The sequence below is a fragment of the Elgaria multicarinata genome, chromosome 1 (assembly GCF_023053635.1).
Source record: "Elgaria multicarinata webbii isolate HBS135686 ecotype San Diego chromosome 1, rElgMul1.1.pri, whole genome shotgun sequence".
Taxonomy (NCBI): domain Eukaryota; kingdom Metazoa; phylum Chordata; class Lepidosauria; order Squamata; family Anguidae; genus Elgaria; species Elgaria multicarinata.
In genome coordinates, this window is record NC_086171.1 from 102,691,167 (window position 1) to 102,715,325 (window position 24,159).

At 45.1% G+C, this 24,159-nt stretch overlaps 1 protein-coding gene across 2 annotated transcripts in view; it reads right to left on the reverse strand.

Annotated features, from left to right (window-relative positions):
• The window catches only part of ASTN1 (astrotactin 1), a 259,496-nt gene extending 236,423 nt beyond the window's left edge, over nucleotides 1-23,073 (reverse strand). For both annotated transcript variants that reach the window (XR_010025831.1, XM_063134053.1), the window contains exon 1: nucleotides 22,752-23,073. Coding sequence is in view for 1 of the 2 variants with exons in the window: in XM_063134053.1 (XP_062990123.1) it covers nucleotides 22,752-23,073 (322 nt within the window). In the remaining variant the exon portion in view is untranslated. The remainder of the gene's footprint in view (nucleotides 1-22,751) is intronic.
• Nucleotides 23,074-24,159: the final 1,086 nt, after the last annotated feature.

Sequence of the window (24,159 nt, forward strand, 5' to 3'; positions counted from 1 at the left end):
TGCTTTTGCACCATCTTCAAGCCCTGATCGGTGGCTCCTTTGCTTCCTGAGAAGCCTGCCTCAGAGACCCTGGAGTCTGTCTGGGCCGCCTCCATGTGCGTAACTGCCGCCAAAGTGAGTATGGTTGGTGGTGGCGATTTTTATTTTCATTATATTTCTAGACTGCCCAATATCCAATATTTCTGGGCGGTTTGCAAAGATAAAAAAAACTTTAAAATACAATATTGTACATAATATAAAAACTGTTTTTGTACAAAGATATAAACAGACACCACACACGCACACACGCACTCAAATAAGTTTGGCAATCAACAATAAGAAAACCCGCAACCTGATTAAAAACCTTATCACATGCTGCCAAATGCTTGAGAGAAGCATTTGCAGATTTAGGATGTTGATTGCAAGGCAACCGGAAACCCATCCTTTTCATCTTACCAGTGATTTCACAACATAACTGTTTTCTAGTGATTTAGTGACATTTTCCAAACAATTTAACAAAGTTGGACTACCATCTGGCCAAAACTTGTCCTCACTTGAGATGAAATCTATTCTTAGATGGGAGTTCAGGTACCATGGCATCAAGCCTTCTTGCGTTTGCTGATGCAAATCCCCAGCAGCCTGAGACAAAATGGGTACTAAAGGACAAAGAGAAGCAGCTCACCTAGTTGGCTGCATTTCAAAAGAGCAAAACACAAGTGGCAAAGAGCTCTATGAATAAAAAGAAACTATCAACATCAAAACACCTGCAATCAGACAAGCAGCAAAAATTGGAGGGGGGAAGCAATCACGTTCCAGCAAACAAAGTAGAGACACATCAAGGTGGCAAAGATCACAGAATGCATTGGTAGATTTAAAAAAAAAAAACCTAGAGATGGGGCAACGTTTTAAGGAAAGGAGGGGGGAAGGCTTACTTCCCACATGGAAACACAAAAGTGGCATGTTGAGACATCCACAGCTGCAGGTCAACAAAGCATTTATTAAATTAGTTTTAAAACATTCCACAAACTGCTATGCTCATCTTGAGGGAAACCTGAAACAAGTATTTAAACCCTTTCTTTTTTCTCTTTGTCTGCTTTTATCTATATTATTTTTTCCTGAAGAATAGCAGAGCTTGAAACATGTGCTTGTTTAAAATAACACATTCTTTATTTTCCTGTACTCAGTGTACTCAGTAATCTTTTTGTGAAGTTGTAAGGGCCACATATTGTGAAATGTTAGGTCACTGTACAAAATGTTAGGTGCAAGCCCATTATCCTGATCTGTGCATCAGGATAATGGGCCTTTTCCCACGCAGTTCTTCTGTGACTCCATCCATCTCTTTCCGAAATGACAGATGAGACTGAGAGTTTGTACATAAAAAGTATGTGTGGAATAGAGACATTTAGCTCCTGTGCACTCAAAACTCACTAATTTGTTAACAACAGTAGCTAAAGAAATGCAAACACACAACAGAAAAAAAATTGGCAATGGGACAGTATTCCTTCTGGGAAATATTAGGTCTCTGCACACTCATGGGAGATGGTGTGTGTGACTTCGTTTCTGCATATTTATCTATAAAATACCTTGTGCCTCTTGTCAATGGTCTCTTTGGGAAATGTTGTGATCCCTGTGGATACTGTTTCTGCACAGCAAAGAGTACCAATAGTGGTACGTGAGTTTATACAAGAGAGAATTTGGGGGGGGGTGAGGGTTGAATGGAATCCCTTTGCTCCCACATGCTCAGTATTTGCTAGTTTGTTAGCAATGGTAATAGCTACGGGAAAAACAAATGAAGGTTGATACTGCACAGACTCTTCCACCTCCGCCCCCGCTGTGCTGTGCAGAAAAATAACCAACCTTGCAGCCAAAGGCTTGCCTCAGGAGACCCCCCCCCACATGTCATAGAGCCCCTGTGGCACCCCCCCCCCCCCATGCTGCCAAGGGGAATCAGCATCACCTCCAGGGGAGACTCTCCTCTCCATTTCAATTTAGCAAGTAGAGGTACAACAAGTCAGGCTCGTGAAGGGAGGCTCTCCGAACAAGAGAGATTTGGGAGGCAGTGAGGAAGGGGGAGAAGAACCCACTTCCCACACAATGGCCCTTAAGAAGAAAAGTGGCATTGAAACATGGGAGATCCATGACATCTCTGCTCCATGGGAGGAGGTACTAGCAGAAATAATGTACCAGCTTTCAGCGACTGATGGGTTTCTGCTAGGTGCCAGAATATAAAAGTAACGGATTAAGACAGAAAAGCACAGGTAACCAACCAAGAGAAAGTGGGGAGGGAGGGGGCAAAACAGCAAGAGCTACGGCTGTGTCTGATCGGTGTGCCGAGTTTATGGGGTTTATTTTGTGAACCGCCCAGAGAGCTTCGGCTATTGGGCGGTATAAAAATGTAATAAATAAATAAATAAATGGGGCCAGTTCCCAGAGACAGTGCAAAGCTTATAGATTTGATGCCAGGATCCATAAGAAACATCTAGTACAGTCTTCCCCAAACTGGTGTCCTTCAGATGTGCTGGACTAGAGTTCCAATCCTCCCCCCACCCCCAGATAGCACAGCTATGGCTGGTCTAGTATATACTACAAGAGCAAGGCCACCCACCTATAGACTGCCATGAGAGAGACACATCCTAAGTCAGGCAAGTTAGATAATTCTATGCCTGGCCCGTCTTCTTCTGCTGCTTCTTCTGCTTCTGCTTCTTCTGCTTCTGCTTCTGCTTCTTCTTCTGCTGCTGCTGCTGCTGTCTTTGTGGAAAGAGTGAGTTGGGGCACAGGGGAAATTTAGTGCTGCTGCTACTGGTCTGTAGGCTGATCTCTTGTGCCCTGATGAAGGAACCTGCACAGAGCAATGCAGCCTCTCATCACACTCACCTTCTTCTTTCTTTCTGTGGTGGATATGGTTAATTAGGGACCCAAAACTAGCCGTGCTCTGGAATAGCCTCACCACCCACCTTCCTCTGCAGATTAGATTAGCTAGTTCAACTCAACTTGCACAATTCAGAATTCCCTGGCTGAGTCACACCACCAGCCCATGCAATGTAGTGGCTTCAACCGAGACAACATCAGTCCCGTGGAAATCAATGGGATTTAAGTAGGATTGCAACCAATGTCACTAAGACTAAGCATGACTCTTCTTCTCTGGATTGGAGCCTTTGTCTCCAATAATGGCTAGCCAGGTGCCCTGGAAAGCTCAAAAGTAGGGCATTATAGAGATAGCCACCTCCTGTAGGTATATGGCAATCATAACTCTACTGCCTCACCACAACATGGATGTCCAAGCTGAGCAACCTTGTAAAAATGCAGAAGGCATGCACATATTCGCTTTGACTTGTGTGACTTATTTTGGGCCAGAAAATGCTAGAACTAATTTCATGCACATTCTGGGTGTCCCACCCCCACACTACCACGTGCACCATGATTGTCATTTCCTTGAGCTCACGCCTTCCCAAATAGATAAACAGAAACACCAACTCATAGAGCCAAATGGCAACAAAAAGCCCACTGCTACCCAGGTTGCTACATTGCAGTTGTATACCAAACTCCAACACAGGTTGCAACCTATCAGTCCTTCAATTTGCAGCTTGACCCCTGGGCTAACCCTGAGACCCCTGAGATAGTAGCACGTACTTGTTGATTGCCTGCACACTGAATTCACTCCCTTACAAAAATAAATTACGGGGGAGGGGGGGCAGGATGACAAGGTACCAAAGGGCTCCTTTGCAGAACAAAGAGAGTCCTTCCCAGCAAGAAGGAAAAATAATGAGAAATGAGGCAGCACACACCATCAAATGTAGCCCTCTCCATTTGGAGATGAGTGCTTGTAAGGCAGATCCAGCAGCCATCAATTTTGAGTAGCTACAAAATTACAAGTTATAATCCACCAAAGGAAAAATGTGCATTGGCGCATGTTTCTAAGATTACCAGTTTCAACTGTGTGTAACCAGAGCCCTATTGGAGAGAACTCTATGGAAAGACGGCAATGTGGGAATATCAACAGGTTTCATGCCAAACGTTTTTAAAACAGCAGGGTCAGTTTCCAAGCAGCAGCAGCACATTTCTGAGGTGAGTTCTGGAAAGACAGTAACACTCTGCCACTGACTAATTGTGGAGCTTCAGTCAATTCACTCTCACACAGAAAAATACACAAATACCAAAATCCCATCCTGAACACGTTGGCCAGCACAGACTAAAGGGATAAACTTAATTTCTATGTGTCTTAGCAACAGTCTGAAACACACACACACACACACACACACACACATTAAGCTTTTCCGCATCATTTTATCACTATGCCAAGAAAATCTTCTCCTTAATGTCTATAAGTTGACTGCTATTAGTGGCACAAAACCGAAAGACAGGGTGTTTGTTTTTTTAAAGTAGCTGCAAACAAGATCTGAAACACCTGTTAATTCTACAAGGTCATGCAAAAGGAAGGCTTTCATTGGACATATGCATGTGTTATTCCCTTTTTCCTATCCCACTGTCACTTTGGCGGATGTTCCGAGGACAGGTTAATTCCTCATGTCACCTTCTCGCGTTGCCATCACAGAGCTGCGGACAGGCCCTGTCACCCTTGTCAAGAACATTCAGTTCACTGCCAGGCTTCCAGCCAGTGGTTCTTTCTGGCCGTAAGGAAATGGATTTGCAGGGGGCCAAAACCTCTGAGGACAAGTAGCAGCAGAGAGCAGTGGCACAAGCAGGCTCAGCTCATTAAAAGTAGCTGGTGGAAGCAGAAAATAATTACAGCCAGTTGGCAGACACAGCAACGCTGGGAGGAGATGCAAATCATCTTCTTGGGTAAAGAAAGGGCCTGGTGCAGTATGGCCAAGTTTGTTCCCTGCTGTTGAATTGTATGTGGCAATTGGTGTCTTTTCCTAGTAGGTAAAAAAATTCCTTCACAGAATTATGTATTCTGCAGATGGAAGGAGGAATCTCAATTATATCTGTAGGAAGCCCAAATTCTATAATGAAAAATAATTACACCCATTTCTTCTTTGCCCCTTCCTAGAGTCACCAGGAATTTCCAAACCACTTCCTTGTTTGTGATTACTTGTTTCAGTGGTTCCCAAAGAGGGCGGTACCGCCCCCTTGCGGGCGGTGGGATTGCACAGGGGGGCATTAAGAGGCAACGGGGCGGCAGGGGGGTGCTAAGAGGCAAAGGGGCGGCAGGGGGCACTCAAGGTAGTCTTTTCCGAGAAGCGCCTCTCTAGAAGGTCTTAAAACCCAGGGACATTTTAATGGAAGAAGGTAGTTTAGTCCCAAGCCATATAGGGGAAGAATCCACACATGTATTAATACCATTTAAGAAGAGTCCTTTTAACGGTGAATTGAAATGTTTCAAAAGCACCAAAACGCTAATGAAGAGACATACCCTTCTTGGTGTGCCCTGCCAGGCCGGCTGCAAAACAGATTACTAAACGTGTTGATTTAAGACTCGTGTTAAGTGACTTTAAACCAGACATTGGAAAACTGGTATCACTTCATCAAGCCCATCCATCACATTGAGAATTTACAAAATAGTGAGGTACTCTACAGCTCAGAGAGCTTTGGCTATGGGGCGGTATATAAATGCAATAAATCAAATCAAATCTACCCTAGTTACTAAATGTAATATCTAATATACTTGCTAAATGACTATCAGACTTTGAAAAGATAATATCACTGTATCAAGTTCATCAATTATGTTTACTTGAATAAACTAAAAAAATTAATTGGATTTTGAATAAATATTCAATTAATTGTTACTGTTTTGAATTTTATTGTTATTATCTTCCTTAGTGGGTTGCTGAAAACTGCTATTCTGAATAATGTTTTTTATAGTGTAGGGTAGGGGGCACTAGGCATAAGTTTGTGAGACCAAGGGGGCGGGTTACCTGAAAAAGTTTGGGAACCACTGACTTGTTTCATTATAGAACCACATGCAAAATATGCAGGCCCAGGAAGGCTCCATGGACTTCCAAGATTGCATCCATCCCTAAAGGATGCCTTGGTTCCCTGTGGCAGGGTACCCACTGCATGAATTTCTCTTTTCTCTCCATTTCTGGTTTGCAACGGCAGGGGTGGGCAGAGAGAAACATCTCTGGATGTTTGGAACTTCAATTCCCAGAAGTCCCTGCCAGCCTGGCCAATGGTGAGGAACACTGGAAGTCAAAGTCAAAAACATATTGAGATCTACTTTCTGCTCACCCCTGCCCTACAGGACTATTCCCACCCTCTGCCTACATCAACATTTTGTGGCAGCCTCTTGTGCATGTGAGCCTCCCACCCACCTCCCACTTGTCTGATTCAACAGAAAGTTTGCTATTTTCCACTCACTTTCTCAAATGTAGCTTAATTAAGGGTGTGGGCTTTATCCTTCTTTTCTTATTGACATTATCAACTTTTGAATGAGTGTTATAGAGATGCAAATTGCAAGTTTGCAATATGGATATCTGGTCTCCTTTTCTTGAAACCTTTATACAACTCTCTCCATTTGGGGGAGGGGGAACGGTACATATTTCTTCACTCATCAGGTTTTCATAGATTATGCCATTCCACCCAATCACAGAAAGAGCATAGAATGTGGTACTAGGAATATAATTTAGCCCCCACACTTCCTTTTTAACACAATTGTCAAATCCTCACCTGCTGAGAAAACCAAATAAGTTTTTCAGTGGTCAGAGGTCAAGCTTTGGTGTCCCTTGACTCTATTGTGGATGTAGGACATTTATGTGAAGTGTCACAGGTGTCTGGGAAGTACTTCCAAACAGGGCCTAGGCAACTAAAATTCACTCTTCATACGTTATTGGAGTGGTGTAGTTGCTGCTTCTCTATATGGGGTTCCCATGCCATTCTGGTAAATTTTGGAAGCATCCCTACTAATAAGTGACATCTGGGTTAGTTTGTCTTCTTCATAGTGAACTTACTAGTTAAAGTAGTCTTTTCCTCTATAGGCCTATCAAATTGTCAAAACCACAGTGCAAACGCAAAACAACTCAACTACTGAAAACATGAAACTCCTATAAAATAGCTTTAATAGCAAGGTTTAAAATCCTGTTCAGCATGCTTACTAATCTATCTAGATTGTTACTGCATACAGTTTATGCTCCTTAAATGCATTCTGGATTTGACATTCAGTTGGAGAACAGCAGCAGATGGAGACACCAAAACATTGGAGAAAGGATTTCCAGATTTCATACCCACCATGAGGGCCAATCTTCACTCTCTTGACTGCACGCAAAGGTTTGTTCCAAGTCTAATACAATACCATGATATAACACTAATTAAAAGTGTGCTATTCCTCTGTGCTAGCCATATAAACACGTCCATTGCATATGTCGAATTTCACAAGGGACAGAACATCTGAGAAACCCAGCTATTTTTAACAACAGATTTCTAGCCCTCTTGGTTGTGGAAATAAGTTAGAAACCAGGCTCCTCTGTTCAAGTTATCTAGGCTCCTGAGTTCGACACGGATGTCTGTCTCTTCCTCATGGGTTCAGTCATGTTCTATTATTCCTGCCATTCTCTTGACCTCTCCTTCTGCCTCCACAAGTTTTCCTTCATAGATGTTAAATTTAGAACAAAGTATTCAAATTGAGCAAGTTATGCAAAAGAAGCAATGTCTGGATTGCATTGCTTCCCATAATTCAAGTATCATTGACACAGTTTCTGTATATATATTTTCTTGAGCTTTTTATAAAGCCTTGGATATGAATCATCCTGTGAGCATGCATTCACCTCACTCTTTCTATAAATATCTATGATTCTAGCCCTTAGGCCACCTCTGCAAAGCAGTTTTGAATGGGGGACAGATAACCTAGATAACCTTAACCTAGGTTAAGGATGTGTGAATCAGCAAAACTCAAACTGGACGAAATTCTCCAAATTCCATCACAAAGCTCATTATAACTTGAGTCCACATCAGATTGCAAGCTTTGTTGTTGTTTTTTCTGAATGAAAATCTCTGCATTTTTCTGTGCATATTTTTTCCAAATGCACATATCAACTGTGTGTAGTTTTTATCTATATGCGCTTTTGAAATGTACTCATTTTGAAATGTATGAATTCTTTTCCCATGATTAAAGCATATTTGTGCACATCTTTGAAATGAACTTAATTTGAAATCTATGCATGCTGTTGACTGCTTTTGCGGTGGGTGGGTGTCCTGCGAGTCATATTGCAAGGTCAAAAATGTTCAGACCTCCACCGCAGATTGCACCCAAGTCCATGTTTGGTCCTGAAGGTGCAAACTAGGTAAAGTCCTGATCAAAAACGAACTGAAACAAATTTCCCATATATCTCTAACCTAGATCACAACACTAACTTCACTATGCTGGTGCAGTGCACCTTACCACTAAGGGCCAAACTAGACAAGTTGAGGGAAATCCATGATCATGGAGGGTGGAGGGTACTGAATATGATCAGGGCTGCAATTCTGGGGAAGGGGACTTAACACTTCCCCCTTCTGTTTCCCGAACTAATTTTCCGCAACTTCAAGGAGCTGTTGGGAAAAACATTGGGGTCACTGCATGTTTTCTACAGCTGGGCAAATAACAGTTTGGAAAGGCGTAATTTGGAAAACGGTATAGGGGGGAAAGTTAACCTCCCCGGACTCCCCAGCACCACAATCCAACTTAATTCTTGCCTGCATTTTTTTAAAAAAGGAAAACATCAAGTGTTTTGATTACAGATTCACACACACACACACACCCATTTCATCTAGTTTGGTCCTTAGGCTTGTAGTTCATGAGACAGTGGCTGTTGCTTTCACAGCTCCAGGTTAAAGAGTCCGCATCTGTGAAGTTGGAAATTGTGCTCCCCACCATGCTACCTCCAGCCCACTACAGTAAACAGTAAAACATCACAAGGGCAACTTTGAGCTGAAAAACAACTGGAGAGTAAAGGGTTCAGCAGCTTCTCTCTACCTGCCTTTCTTCTGCTCAGACTGGCAACTTGCCAACCCTGCTTTTGGATTTTAAACACACACGGACAACACAGAATTCTGTGTAACTAAATCTCACACAGTCCCTTTTCCATGAGCTGGAAGCAGTCAGCTTTACGGCTATCTACTGGACTACTTCCTTGCCTTGGCCTCCAGTAGATCAGCTTCCCCAGATCTCTCCAAAGAAGAAAATGCAGTTTCTGTTCTAACACCCAACTTCTCTTCAAATCACAGCTTCTCTTTATATACAATGTAACTCGCTCAAAGGCCTCAGGCTACAAACGTGGACCCGGATGTTTGCTGAACCAATTAAGGTGGCCTCTCCCTAGAAGAGGTTAGCAACATCACACATGCCTTCCTTTCTGGCCTATGGATGAACATATCCCATCAAAGACCCTAAAGGTCCAAGATCTCAAAGGACATTTAATACATTCTAGTTTCACTCTATCTTTCCTTGTCGGATAGAAGTGCAGGGTCAGGTACATTAAGGGCCTTCCTAGACGAGGCCTTAGCGCGCCTTCTGACCCGGCTTCCCTGCTGTGCGTCCAGATGACGCACAGGGGAATCCGGAGACAGGCCGCGCTGAGGCCTGGTCTTACGCGCCATAAGCCAATGCGCTTATGGCGCGCTTTTTCCCCAGCTCCGGCCTCAGGCCGGAGCTGGGGAAAGTGTGGAGACTTCTGCGGCTTTTCGCGGCTCCTCGCTTACTCGCGAGGCGCTGCGAAAAGCCGCGGACCTGGCACAGCGCTCATAGGAGCGCTGTGCCCATCGGCGGGGGGGGTGAAGGATGGCAGGGGCAAGGATGGGAGGGTGGGTGGCACGGGGGGAGGGCGGGTGCGATCGCACCGCCGCCGCCCGAGCAAGCAGGCGAGTGGCGCTTGTCCGGGCAATGCTGCCCCATCCCAGGCATTGCCCGGGCAAGCGCCGCTCGCCTGCTTGCTTGGGCGGCGGCGGCGCGATCGCCCCCGCCCTCCCCCCGTGCCACCCACCCTCCCATCCTCCCCCCCCGTTTTAAAAAAATAACTCAAAAAGCCACTTACCGTCTCTGGAGTCTTCGGGCCAAACGCGGCCCCTTTAAACAAACAAACAAACAAAATGGCAGACGACGCAGGACTTCCGTCCTCCCTGCGTCTCTGCCGACTAGAAGCCTGGGGGAGGCGCGCTAACGGTAGCGCGCCTCGGCCCCGCCTCCCTGCCGGTGTAAGCCGGCAGGTCTAGCAAGGCCCTAAGACCGTTACATTCATCCATACATACTATTTTGAGCCACATGCTGTCTTGCTTTGTGGCTTTGCATTAACAATGGATACTGATTAATGGGCAATTTAAGTTCAGCTAGGAATTTAGCTCCAATGTGTTGATAGCTGTTTTTTTAATCTGCTGTCAGTGCCAGGACTCCAGCACTGGAACATAAGAGGTAGTAATAAAGAGTTCCTCTAAGTATATGCAGAATCCTTGTTTATTGTGGCATTGAATTCTACATTGACTATATATCCTAAATGTATAGGCACAAGATCCAGCTTCAACAAATAATTAAACAGACATACCCATCCACAGAGGAGGCCACCTCCTGGGTCTCTGCATGCTAAGAAGTCTATATAATGTATATAGAGTGCTCAAAGTTTTGGAAAAGTGCCCTCTCTGAGGCAGAGTTGCTACGGTATTTGCTAACGAAATGTTGCAAAGTCGGAATATCTGGGCCGGAGCATTCCTAGTTAACCAGAAACCAAGTTAATGTTCTCTTAAGGAACAGTGAGTACCTATCTCTTTGTGCTGATGCTTGCCAAAAGAAAATGCTATGTATTCTCTTTTTCAGCTAGAAATTTCCTGTTAGATGGTGTCTACGTATGCAGCACCAAAGAAGTGAGTATATAAAACCTAGCTACCTCCCTTGCGAGGTAGGCACACACTTTGCAGCAATTAGCTCCTTGTGTCTGTTATTCTGCAGAATAAACATTGTTAGACCCATACTTCATCTCCTCTCCTCCTTGTGTGCTGTATTGGACTTGGTACGCCAGGGAACGAGCTATTTTTACAACAAAAGCACACAACTACACAACATAAATGCAGTGATAGAGTGTGATTATATGTTGGCCCAATATTTGTGCACTAAGGGTCAAGCTGAGTTACATCAGGGGCAGCATGCACAATCTCATTCCCCTCTCTGCACATTAATTGAACATGTGGATGGTGAATATCTGCATAGATTAAAGAACTATGATCTACCCTCCTTCCAATTATTTCCTGCTAGGGGTGAAAAAATTGTCTCTTACTGATTATGAGTATTACCTGGCTATGACAACTAATCCTGGCAAGGACCACACCACACTTGTGTTAAACAGTAGGAAATAAAAAGAGAACAGCTAAGAATCAAGCCATTCAGACATTTATGCCAGCATCAGAGCATGTGGCAAAGTCTTCATATCATAGAATCAAAGAATAGCAGAGTTGGAAGGGGCCTACAAGGCCATCAAGTCCAACCGCCTACTCATTGCAGGAATCCACCCTAAAGCAGCCCTGACAGATGGTTGTCCAGCTGCCTCTTGAAGGCCTCTAGTGTGGGAGAGCCCACCACCTCCCTAGGTAACTGATTCCATTGTCGTACTGCTCTAATAGGAAGATTTTCCTGATGTCCAGCTGGAATCTGGCTTCCTGTAACTTGAGCCCGTTATTCCGTGTCCTGCACTCTGGGAGGATGGAGAGGAGATCCTGGCCCTCCTCTGTGTGACGACCTTTTAAGTATTTGAAGAGTGCTATCAGGTCTCCCCTCAATCTTCTCTTCTCCAGGCTAAACATGCCCAGTTCTTTCAGTCTCTCTTCATAGGGCTTTGTTTCCAGACCCCTGATCATCCTGGTTGCCCTCCTCTGAACATGCTCCAGCTTGTCTGCATCCTTCTTGAATTGTGGAGTATTAGATATGGCTTCTCCAGCATGCAAGTTTTTTTGCTTCCTCCTCTCTGAATGTTTAGGGAAACGCAGTTTAAAGAGGAGGGGAAATGTATTTGATGGCTTACTCAAAATATACTTCTGCACTGAAGCTGGAATTATGCACCTATCGGAACCTTTCCCAAGTTCATGCCTTTTGACTATAACTCCTATAATCCAGGCTGGGACTGATGTGAGTTGTAGTCCAAACAGCAAAAGGGCACCAGGTCGAGGAAGGCTGATGTATAGGTAGAACGTTGTGTGGGAAAACCTTTGCCTGGCTGGCCAGTACAGGCCTCTGCTGTGAGTTACCATGGCAACCTCACCAGGACTTTTTGCAGCAGAGACCATAGCGAGTGCACTGATTCACAACCTCCCCATTGCTACAACTGAGCCGTGGACACAAGCATACATGTGGCAAACTAGAGGTATATTCATATGTAGAAATAAATGTGGGCAATTTTTGGTGTGGGGTGGGTGGATGGGAGGCAGGAAAGGACTACTTTGGCTGGAACCCTGCATTATGCCAAGACTGGATAAGCTACTGCCAGCACAATCTGCTCTGTGCACATTTACCATGCATATTTCACACCCTCTAGCTCTCTTCCCTCCCTACACCCAGCCACAAAGATACATTTCATAGATCTCAAAAGGACTAGTAACAAGCTGCATACTAATCACCTCTGTGAAGAGAAAGCTCACATAAATAGAGGCATACAATCTAACTACTTAGCAATTAAGACATTTTCAGTTGATTCAACATCTACCTTTTAATAAATCTGCATATTTCAACAGCAAAGCCACATAAAGAAATGCTCTCCTCCGTGACTGCATCGCAACTGTGAAACGCATTTTCCTTAGAGGTCCATCAAAGGCTGAGCTGTACATTTTCAAGAAGTGCTATAAAACCTTGCTTTGGGGGCTGGCAATCTACAGCCAGGATTAAAAAGGCGGAAGGTAAATGTGTTTATTTCTACTATGTATGTTCTATTTTTGTTACATACATAGAGCCCTTGGGAGGAAGGAGGCTAGAAAATTTGAAGGAAGTGTAAAGTTTAAGGAGGTGCTTGCCAGGGTTTATGAGACTATGAACAACACAGAGTGGATAAAGAGATTACTCCACCTCCCTTGATTCATGTCCAAGTACTGGAAGACAGTAGCAACAAATGAAACTGACTGACAGTAGTATCAGGAAAGTAAGACAAAAGAAAATACTTCTTCACACAGCACATGATTAACTTTAAAGCACTGCCTCTGATGGCCATAACTGATTGGAGGCCAGACCAGAGTGACCTTACACAATGAGCATAAGCAAAATATATCATTACTTGGTACGGTTTGTGTGCAGTCACCTCCTACATGTGGTTTAATTAGTTCATTCAGAAGGTGCACGTCTAAGCCTTACAGCTAATCCATGCCGTGAGCTTAACCTTGAGTAGCTACACTGGCTCATCAAGGGAGTTTGGTGGGCCTTCCTACTCCTTGCTGCATTTCAATGTCTCCATGTTCTGCTAGAAACCAAGTGCAGCTACTCATTAAGCCAACTGATCTGTGGATACTCAGGGAGTTGCGTGTAACTGCTGTGTTAGACCAGGAGTTAAAACACGTGAAGCCAATATAGGGAAAACCAAAAGGGAGGCCATTCAGAGGCCTGAACAGGAGAAAAATAAGCCTTTAAATGTTATAATCATGTGAAGGAGAATTGGTGAAAATCCTGGGGCAGAAGGGTGGGTGCAGCAGGTTTGACCCAAGACTGCAATATCATGTTCCTTGAAATGCTGAATGTACTATTTGTGGTAGAAAATAAATCATGAGTATTTTGAAAAAACAAAACAAAACAGGAAGTATTGGAAACAGGAAATATGGATCCTTGGACTGATTCAGCAGAATCCTTTTTATATTTTTATTGTAACCAGAGCCTTTCCAACTAGCACTTGCTGCAAAGCGACACAAACCATTCAGCTTCCACGTGCAGTAAGGTTGTGGGGAAAACATATTTTCGCTGAATTGACAGCAAGTTGGCAATTAGGCCCATACTCATCAACATTGAGCTGATGTCACTTTGTAACACCTCTTCTTACACCAAGCATCACTATCTCTTCTCTACTTGCTCTATGTTCTGTTAATCTGCTCTGCAATTGGTTGTACTGCACTGGCTTCTGAAGTAGGAGTAAACAGACCATAATAGCTTTGAATAGAAAATTTAAGACTGTTTAACAGAATATTGTAGAATATTTAATAGCAGCAAATCTAGTACGTTCTGCAGGATCCTAGTACGTTCTGCAGGATTCGGCGAATCTAGTACGTTCTGACATACTATCCAGATAGTATGTCAGAGAGGCTTTTGTGTCCATGCATAAGGATTTATGTGGAAGTGCACTGGAGTCAAGATACATTTCACACAGCTCAGAGTTTTACCTTCCAGAGAGCATGAGGAGTGGGCAGAAACTTTTAAAATGACCAGCCTACTGTATTTCTAAGCATACCACAATTTTTTTTAAAAAAAGGCACCCCAAGCATCTTTATATAATTTGCATGCAAGATATAAGGCACACATGGAAGGACCATATAATGTAGATGATGCTGAAACATTAATGGATGGATGATTCTAGAGGCAGAAATTGAGCTGCATTTAGATGACTGGTGAGTGCTGTAATAATTATTTGAGGAGGGGGAGAATTAGATCATTGACAGTCTAAATCAGTGGTTCCCAAAGTGGGCGGTACTGCCCCCTTGGGGGAGGTGGGATTGCATCGGGGGCATTAAGAGGCAACGGGGCGGCAGGGGGGCGCTAAGAGGCAAAGGGGTGGCAGGGGGGTGCTCGAGGTGGTCTTTTCCGAGAAGCGCCTATCCAGAAGGTCTTAAAACCCAGGGACATTTTTATGGGAGAAGGTAGTTTGGTCCAAGCCATATAGGGGAAGAATCCACGCATGTATTAATACCATTTAAGAAGAGTCCTTTTAACGGTGAATTGAAATGTTTCAAAAGCACCAAAACACTAATGAAGAGACATACCCTGCTTGGTGTGCCCTGCCACGCCGGCTGCAAAACAGAGGTGTTCACTCTCTTTTCCCTCCCTCCCTCGGCAAGCCTGTGGCAGGTGCTTCGGATTTTGAATAAATATTCAATTAATTGCTACTGTTTTGAATTTTATTGTTATTATCTTCCTTAGTGGATTGTTGAAAACCGCTATTTTTATAGTGTAGGCTAGGGGGCACTGGGCATGAGTCTGTGGAACCACGGGGGCGGTGACCTGAAAAAGTTTGGGAACCACTGGTCTAAATGGTGTGTGTATGGATATTTTTTTTAAAAAAAACTAATGTAACAGCCTGCACTATTAAATTCCATTTTGCTTAGAAGACATTTTTAGCTCAACAAATTTAAAATTATTTCTTTGCGTGGTAGGATGGGAGATCTATACATCTTTCTTCAAACAGTGCATCACATAACAGCACTCAAGCCACAATGTGAAAACCAAGTGTAGCACAGTGGCCTTGAGTATTGGGTTTGGATGAGGGAAATCTACATTCAAATCCCTAGTGAGTGCTAGAATGTTGCTCTGACTTCCTTGTAACAAATAATAGTTTGTCACCAGGGAAATATGATTCTTCCCCTTATGTGTCCACTGCTGTTGTAATTGCCTTATCCTGGTATGAACTGCATTGGGCACTACTGAAAACAATGCAAGCACCCCCTCACTACCATATGACTAACATTTTGAAGCTCAAACAATTCTTAAATGTACCACTCAAATGCAAAAGTCATGTAATACTTTCTACCCTTTTCATTACTTCGTTGTTGTTTTTAAAAAGACAAATATCAGCAAATACTATTTTGCAACACTTTGAGACCCAAACAATATCTTGTTAAACCCATGTGGAAAATTAGCCGGGGTGGGGGGTGATTTTCTACCAGCAAACTGACAGAAAAAAGAATTTTAAAAATAAAAACAAAAAACACAACCTCATCCCAACCGCATGTCTTAAAAAAAATCAGCCTCCTCTCTCTCAAGTACACAAGATTCAGCATCACATGGAGTTTGGTCCTCAGATGGCAGGTGGGAGTTCACATAATTGGATACTCCTGCATTAAGAAAAAAAGATCCCTCCACATAGCAAACTACATGTCTCAGCACTAGTTTACCCTTCTCTAAGGTACACTAATTTTCTATATGCTTGCATTTATTTATTTTTTATAGAAGAATCATATAAACCATACCAATAGTATGCATAATACAGCCTACCCACAGGTTTACACCGTTGATGAGAGATCCACCACCACCCTGCCCCAATTAGTAATGGTTGACTGGATGTCATGCTAATATAGGGTGACCGTATGAAAAGGAGGACACGGCTCCTGTATCTTTAACAGTTGCATAGAAAAGGGAATTTCAGCAGGTGTCATTTGTATATATGGAGAACCTGGTGAAATTCTCTCTTCATCACAACATTTAAAGGTGCAGGAGCTATACTAGAGTGACCAGATTTAAAAGAGGGCAGGGCACCTGCAGCTTTAACTGTTGTGATGAAGAGGGAATTTCACCAGGTTTCCCATATATACAAAGGACACCTGCTGAAATTCTCTTTTCTATGCAACTGTTAATGATACAGGAGCCCTGTCCTCCTTTTCATATGGTCACCCTATGCTAATGCAACTAGACCGTATACTCACTAGCAGAGTGAGAAGCTAAGAAAACTCTGCTTCTTCACCATACCTCCACTTTCTGGATAACCTCTAAGAAGCCAAGTGCTTATCATTCTATAATACAGCAGGAAAAGGTAACATCATACAGCAGTTGACGTACTGGACTGGGATATGAGAAGGTTGGGTTTGAAACCTTGGGCGCAAGTTGCTATTTCTCAATTCCAAATCTGTAGAACAGAAAAATCAGTTACCTGCCTCACAGTTTTGTGGGATCAGTGATTATGATAAGGATTGGCAAGGACATTGTTCATTTAAAATGCACTAATAAATGGCACAGAATGTGAACTATAATCCCAAATGAAGTCTCAGAAACTTAGACTCATTAAACTAGGTGTAGGCAACTTGTAGCTCTTATGTTTTGACTTAAAATTTTCATCAATCCCAGCCAGCATAATGATAGGAGATGCAGGCCAAAATATCTAGAGAGCCACAAGTTGCCCAACCTTGTATTAAAATGATGTTCTGCCATTACTGGCCTTCTCCTAGAAGAATCTCTACACAGTCTGAAAACAGCTTAAGGTCCCAAACATACACAGTTGTATTGTGAGATACCGGTCTTCTGGGTTACTTTTGTCCCAGCATTCCTGAAAAGAGGGGTGGGGTTGGGAGAACAGGAAATGGAAAAGACTGAGCTGAAATGCTAGGCTTCTTCAATATTAAGAGCTGAATCCTCCAACAGGATAGACAAACATACTGCCTTTATAGGAAAATACAGCAATGGTGGCCAAACAGTGGCTGAGGAGTAACACACATCTATTGAGCCATTCAAGTACAGGCAATTTACATAGTGACAGCAAATTAATTATTAAACTCCCAGAGAGAAAACAGTCAAATTGCAGGACTTAGGATAGCAGCTTAGGCAGATGTGCATGTTTTGCATAAGGATACGCATAACTCTGAATTACCAAAGAGATGGGGTGGGGGGTTTAAAACAACTGAACAGAAAGTGAGGTGCCTGAAAACATTCCTTTTCACTGTCCTGGACGGTGTGATGGGGGGAAATGTACAATGTATACAGAAAAGCAAGGTGGAGAAATATATCATATGCTGAATGTGTGTGAACAGTAAATGGAGAGCAATCTTTTGGACTACCAATTAAATTACTAGACTTGAACTGGGCAATTCTGGATTCAAATCCTTTCTCAGCCATAAAGTTAATTGGGTAACCTTGGGCCGATTGCATCCTCAACCTAACTGAACTTGCAGAAATTGTTGAGTAGGGAAAAAAATCAAATCTCGGTTCGCATGTAACAACAACCCATGGGTTGCTGGGGCCACACAGGAGTAAGTGAATATCCCATTCTTGAGTTGTTTGCTGTGATGTCCAAGTTTGGTGCTCTGAGTTCTTGAGGGAGAAACAAACCAGAGTTTCACCAAAGAACGGGTTAAATCACTGGATTGCTTCTCCCTCAACCCAGAGTGCCAGATTTGGATGCTGCAGCAAACAATCCATGAATGTGCCATTCCAGCAACCCACTGGTTGTTGTTAGGTGAGAACCGGGTAAACCAATGTCCTTATTGTTCCTGGATGCAAGGGGGAACTGGACTGGGGCAGGGTAAGATACCCAACAGCTATTAAATACAGGAAATATAATGCAAGAGAATCTCTCTGTAAACATCTCCATGGTGTGTGGTTCATGAGTTGCTGGTTGTGTAGGTTGTTGACCAGTAATTAACACTGCACATCAGAAAGCTTATGAATGAGGATTCACCACATGGAAACGTTACTGATGGTATGCAGGAAGGGACTGAGTAAGGTGCAAAGGGGAGGCATGAATGATTATGACAGTAAATGCTATACAAGAGGTGTGTAGCATGGATTAATCTATGTGACCTGAGAAAATCCCAGGCATGATCACTGAAATACAAGAGTGTTGCAAATGACATATCCTTTATCCCATGCATCAGACTTTCCAGGGAATGCATGTATAGCAAGGAAGAACTACATATGGTATAGCTTGGTTTGTGGAGATCCATAGCTGTATGCAATCTGGATACATAGTTACTGCACAATGAAGGTATGGGGTTGAAATCTGTAACGTAGCTACAGGTAGAAAAGGCCATGGATTGCTGCTACATCCAGGAAGCGTGGTTTTTTTTTTTTTGGTTTTTTTTTGTAATGTTGTACCACAGAATGTACCTATGTGTAATCTTCATGAATAGCTGCTACTTACAGGCATCACCATCGCATGAAAGGCCATAGCCTGAATGCATGGCTGCTGCATGAAGGAGGAGCCATGAAGGTGTGGCTTGCAGAGAAAGCCGTGTTGAGGTGTAACCTCGATGCACATGGCTGCTGTAAGACTAGTAGTGCCAATGGAAAACTGCCCTTCCAAGGTTAATATCAGGGGTTGGGACGGTTAAACCTCCCTTCCCAGAATGTTCCCGATGAGATAGATAGATAGATATGACTGAAAGTGTTATGTCTAGTTTGTTGCTAAATGGTGGTGCCTGACAACAAAAGGTGTTACTTAACTAATCACAAGATCAGGCCTAGTAGGATTAGGGTATTATCCTGTGGTACTGAGTGAGGACAGTGGAAGAGATTGATTGTTCCTAGTGCCTGGGAATGGAATGTTTTTGGAAACAAAATGGCATCTGTAGCTGCTATGAAATTGCAAAAAAGCTTTTTGAGACTCCATAGCAGCTCTGAAGGTCATTACGCCACGCCACCCCAATCTACACACACCAACCATTTTGGACACCTGTGGGGGGGTGGCCCATGAGTAGGGTGACCATACGAAAAGGAGGACAGGGCTCCTGTATCTTTAACAGTTGCATAGAAAAAGGGAATTTCAGCAGGTGTCATTTGTATATATGGGGAACCTGGTGAAATTTCCTCTTCATCACAACAGTTAAAGCTGCAGGAGCTATACTAGAGTGACCAGATTTAAAAGAGGGCAGGGCACCTGCAGCTTTAACTGTGGTGATGAAGAGGGAATTTCACCAGGTTCTCCATATATACAAATGACACCTGCTGAAATTCCCTTTTCAATACAACTGTTAAAGATACAGGAGCCCTGTCCTCCTTTTCATATGGTCACCCTACCCATGAGGGGCAGGGGAGTCTAGGGTGCAAAAATGGCTCCCAGACCTTCTGATGTTGCCCACCCCTGCTCTACGACAAAGGCTAAAATTCTGAAAATTCAGGTTAAACCCTGAGACCTGGTAGCACTACTCATGTCTCAGAGGCTCACTCACCAGAATGCACAGCTATTGCAAGGAGGAAATTTATTTCCAAGGAGATGTAACCTGGGCGCAAAGCTACTATATGTAGAAAAGGCCCTGGCCTGGCTGCATGGCTTCTCTATGGAAAGAAGGACATGTGCTGGAAATAAGTGAGGTGTATGTTTACTGCAGCACACAGAAAAGAAACTTTAAGGATAGAATTTACCTGGGGCAGTTTTTGTGGTGGTACCACTCAGTTCAGGAATTCTCTCCGCAAAGATGTTCCTCTGGTTCAGTCTCTGTCTTATTGGTTCTGGGCAATTTTTAAAACAATTCCAAGGCCTTTTAAGACCCATGTTTTAACTTAAATTATATTTGGTTAAGGCTGTTGTCATTGTTGTGGTGTATTTTAATTTATTGTTGTTTTCAGACTTTTGTATTGGAAACTACTCGAGGAATTGTGTGCTGAGAAGTAGGGAATTAAATGCTTAAATAATCCAGGAGACAATCCTATGCCTATTTAAGAGAGAGAAAAGTCCTACAACATGCTAGCATGGGAATGCTGAGAGTTGTAAGACTTTTTTTTCTGTCTAAATATGCATGGGATTGTTATTCCAAGTTAGTAAATCCAACCGAGTACTATGGCCAAGGCTGGCAACAGATATCAGCCCAAGAGTGCCCACCAACACCAGCCCCTGACTAGCTGCTACTGAGAAGAACCAGCCACCACCAAGCCCACTGGGCACTTTGGGCCGCCTCCTACGCACTGCAATTCTGTCACCAATTCCCTTCCCAGCTTTTTTCTGTTCCCACCTGAACAAAGCAAGCAAGTGCAAGTTCAAAAGAGCAGCTACTCCTTTACCTGGCCTCTCCCTCTGGACAGCAGTGAGGACTGGGCCCAGTACCTACACCCAGAAGCAGAGGGCAAACAAGTAGAGGTGGCTGCTCCTCAGGCAAAGAAGCAAGTGGTGGTGGCAAAGCACTGCCGCCAACACCTCAGGTCACTCACCTGCTTCGTCTGGGCAAGGGGCAGGCCCAATCCAATTCACCAAGCCACCCAAGAGGAGAAAGCAGAAGCAATGGCAGCTGCTCCCTGTAGCCTGTTCCGTCGCTTGCTGGGGTGCATGAGGGTATAAGATAGCCGCAAGAAGCAGCTGCCTCTACTCACTTGCCTTCTCCATCAACACAGTACAGCTGAGTGGATTGGGCCCAGAGGCCACCCAGAGAGAGAGAGAGCACAGCCAGTGATTCCACTCAGTCACTCTCTCTCTCTCTCTCTCTCTCTTTGGGTGATTTTATTTGTTTATTTATTTATTACACTGATATACCACCCCCCCATAGCCAGGGCTCTCTGGGCGATTTACAGAAATTCTAAAATTAAGATAAAAATGAGTATACAAAATTTAAAATTCTAAAACACAGAACATACACACATAAAGTATTAAAAACCGTTAAAAAACTAAACATGTGGGTGATTAAGATGTGCCACCATATGCCTGGGCAAAGAGGAAAGTCTTAACCTGGCGCCGGAAAGATAGCAGCGTTGGCGCCAGGCGAGCCTCGTCAGGGAGATCGTTCCACAGCCTGGGGGCCACCACTGAAAAGGCCCTGTCCCTCATTGCCACACTACTCGAGTAGGCACCCGGAGGAGGACCTTAGATGTTGAATGTAGTGACCGGGTATATTCACGTCGGGAGAGGAGTTCTGTCAGGTATGTATTTTTTATTTATTTATTTATTTATTTATTACATTTCTATACCGCCCAATAGCCGGAGCTCTCTGGGCGGTTTACAAAAATTGTGGTCCCAAGCCATGTAAGGCTTTATTGGTCAAAACCAGCACCTTGAATTGGGCTCGGAAACATACAGGCAGCCAGTGCAAGCGGAGCAGAGCAGGTGTTATATGGTTGAACCTTCTGGTTCCCGAAATCAATCTGGCCGCTGCATTTTGCACGAGCTGCAGCTTCCGAACCATCTTCAAAGGCAGCCCTACGGAGAGTTTATTTATTTATTACATTTTTATATCGCCCAATAGCCGGAGCTCTCTGGGCGGTTCAGTGTAGACCCAATTCCATTTGCCCTGCCACAGAAAGAGAGGAGCCATGGAGGCAGTGGTAGCTACAGTTTCTCACTATCTCCATTGCTCAGTTGCCAAGCAATGGAGATGACAGCAAGAAAGAGCAGAGCTGCTTCCTCTTACTCTGGCAAGTCAGATCCAATCTGTTAATTTTTATTTTTATTTTAAATCACTACCTGCCTTTCCTTCAAGGAGCTCAAGGCGGCATACATGGTGTCCCCCCCCCTCCCATTTCACCTTGACAACAACACTGTGAGGTAGCCTAGGCGGAGAGAAAACGCCTCCGCGGTCCAAGGTCATCACCATCCAGCGCGCTCCCCGGCTAAGCGGGGATGTGCTCCTCCATCACCGGCTTGTGCAACTGAAGGGCAACCGGAGCAGCGGGAGCCGCAGCTGGAAGGGCCATGCTTAGCGGCGGGCCCATTCCCAACTGCCCTGTGCCCAGGCAAAGCTGGGGTTGCGGCAGCAGCTGCTCCTGGCCGTTGCCTCTGCCGCTTGCGGCCCACGGGGGTCTCAACGCCTGCCCTCGCTCCCCCACCCGCGGCGCCGCTCAGAGACCGTGCGCCGAGAAGGAGCCACCTCCGGCCGCCGCTTCTGCTGCCCAGGGAAGCAAGCTGTGGAGAGGGCTCCAAGAAGCAGGCGCGCCGCCCTGCTTGCAGCGCCTCTCCCTGGGGCTGGTCCGGGGAGCGGAGGAAGGCCGCGCTCGCGAACCGAGCCAGGGTAAGGGACGCCCAGCGAGCGCCTGCTGCCCGGGGCCTCTCAAAGCCCGGCGGAACCCGCATACAGAAACGGCGATGGGCCTTGCGCGGGGTGGGGGATGAGACACGCCATTGCGGGCCTGGAGAAGGTGCCTTTGCCGGGGGTGCCTCTGGGGTGCACGGAGGCGCCTGTTATTAAGGCAGGCAGCAAGCGAGGCCTCCCGTGCCTCTGCCACCAGGCCGGGGAGAGAGAGAGGGAGGGGGGTAAGGGAGCCTCACCCAGCACGAAGTAGGGCAGCTCGGTGTTCTCCAGGTCGTCGACCACCACCATCTCGCCGGGGAAATCGTTGCGCACCGAGAAGAGTAGCTTGGGCTCGGAGGCCGACGGGCTGTGCATGATGCTCAGGTCGTTCTCCCGCAGGAAAGGCAGCGCCGACACCGTGATGCTCTTCAGCTTGCACTCCATCTCCTTGGAAGGATCCCCATCCGCATCGGCCGGGCCGGCGCCGGCGGCCGCACCTGCACCTGCACCTGCACCAGCCGCGGCGGAGGCCGGGAGGGAGCAGCAAAGAAGCACGACGCACACACGAGCGCAAGCCATCTTGTGCCTCCTCCGCCTTCGCCTTCGCCTTGCAGGCGCAGAGGAGCCGGCCGAGGGGGCGGGGAAGACGAGCCCTGGTCCAGAAGGGGGCTTGCAGTTGCTGCTGGGCAATGCAATGCAATGCAATGCAATGGGGAGGAGTGGTTGGGGGGGGGGGCAGACTGGAGGGAGGCTCTTTGTCTGCAAGCCGCTGAAGGGAGGGGAAGGCAGGCGCAGGAAAGTATCAGGGAAGCGGGCTCGTCTCCGAGCTGAATGCCTTCCTCCTCTTTTGCATCTTCTTCTCCCCAGCTCGCTCCCTCACTCACGCACACAGGCTGCTAGTCACCACCTGGGTTATACAATGCTCGTCGCTGGTGGGTTGGGGAAGAGAAGGGAGGGGAGTTCCAAGTGCATCTCGGAATGCAAAGTGGGTTTTTAAAAAAGTCTTTTGCCCTGGAAATTCAACGGGGGTTGCACAAGGCATAAGGAGAGCCCTGCGGGATCCAAAGGTCCATTAAGTCTGTTTCTCACAAGGGCCAGCCAGGTGCCTTGGGGAACCACACACACACTCAGCACGAAGACCGCACAGCGTCACCCCCATCTGCTATTCAGAGGTCAAGTGCAGGTGCTTCTAGAATCGAAGGGTAGCCCAGCTTTACTTCCATAACAGACTGATCAGGGCCGGTGCCAGACTATTTTGCGCCCTGGGCAAGGTGAGCTACTTTCACACAAACACACACACACACACACACACACACCAAAAATGCCAACTTTGATTTTTAAGAACATATGTTTCCTGGAAAAAATAAGAAGCACAAAACTTGAAACTGCGAAATTTATTTTAAAGTGCAAGAAATGCGTCATGCCAATTATAGCAAACAAATTGGAAAGGAATGTCTATGGGTCTAAAATGCATTATTTAATAGGAATGTCACCTCCAAATCATCCCCCACAACTCACACACACGCACACACACACACACACACTCAGCATCACTCACTCCAAACAAACAAATGCATGAACACATCCATTCACTCAAAGACCCCCTGCACCTCATTCACCCATAATTCTCTCTCTCTCTCTCTCTCTGTATCTTCCGGGCGCGTT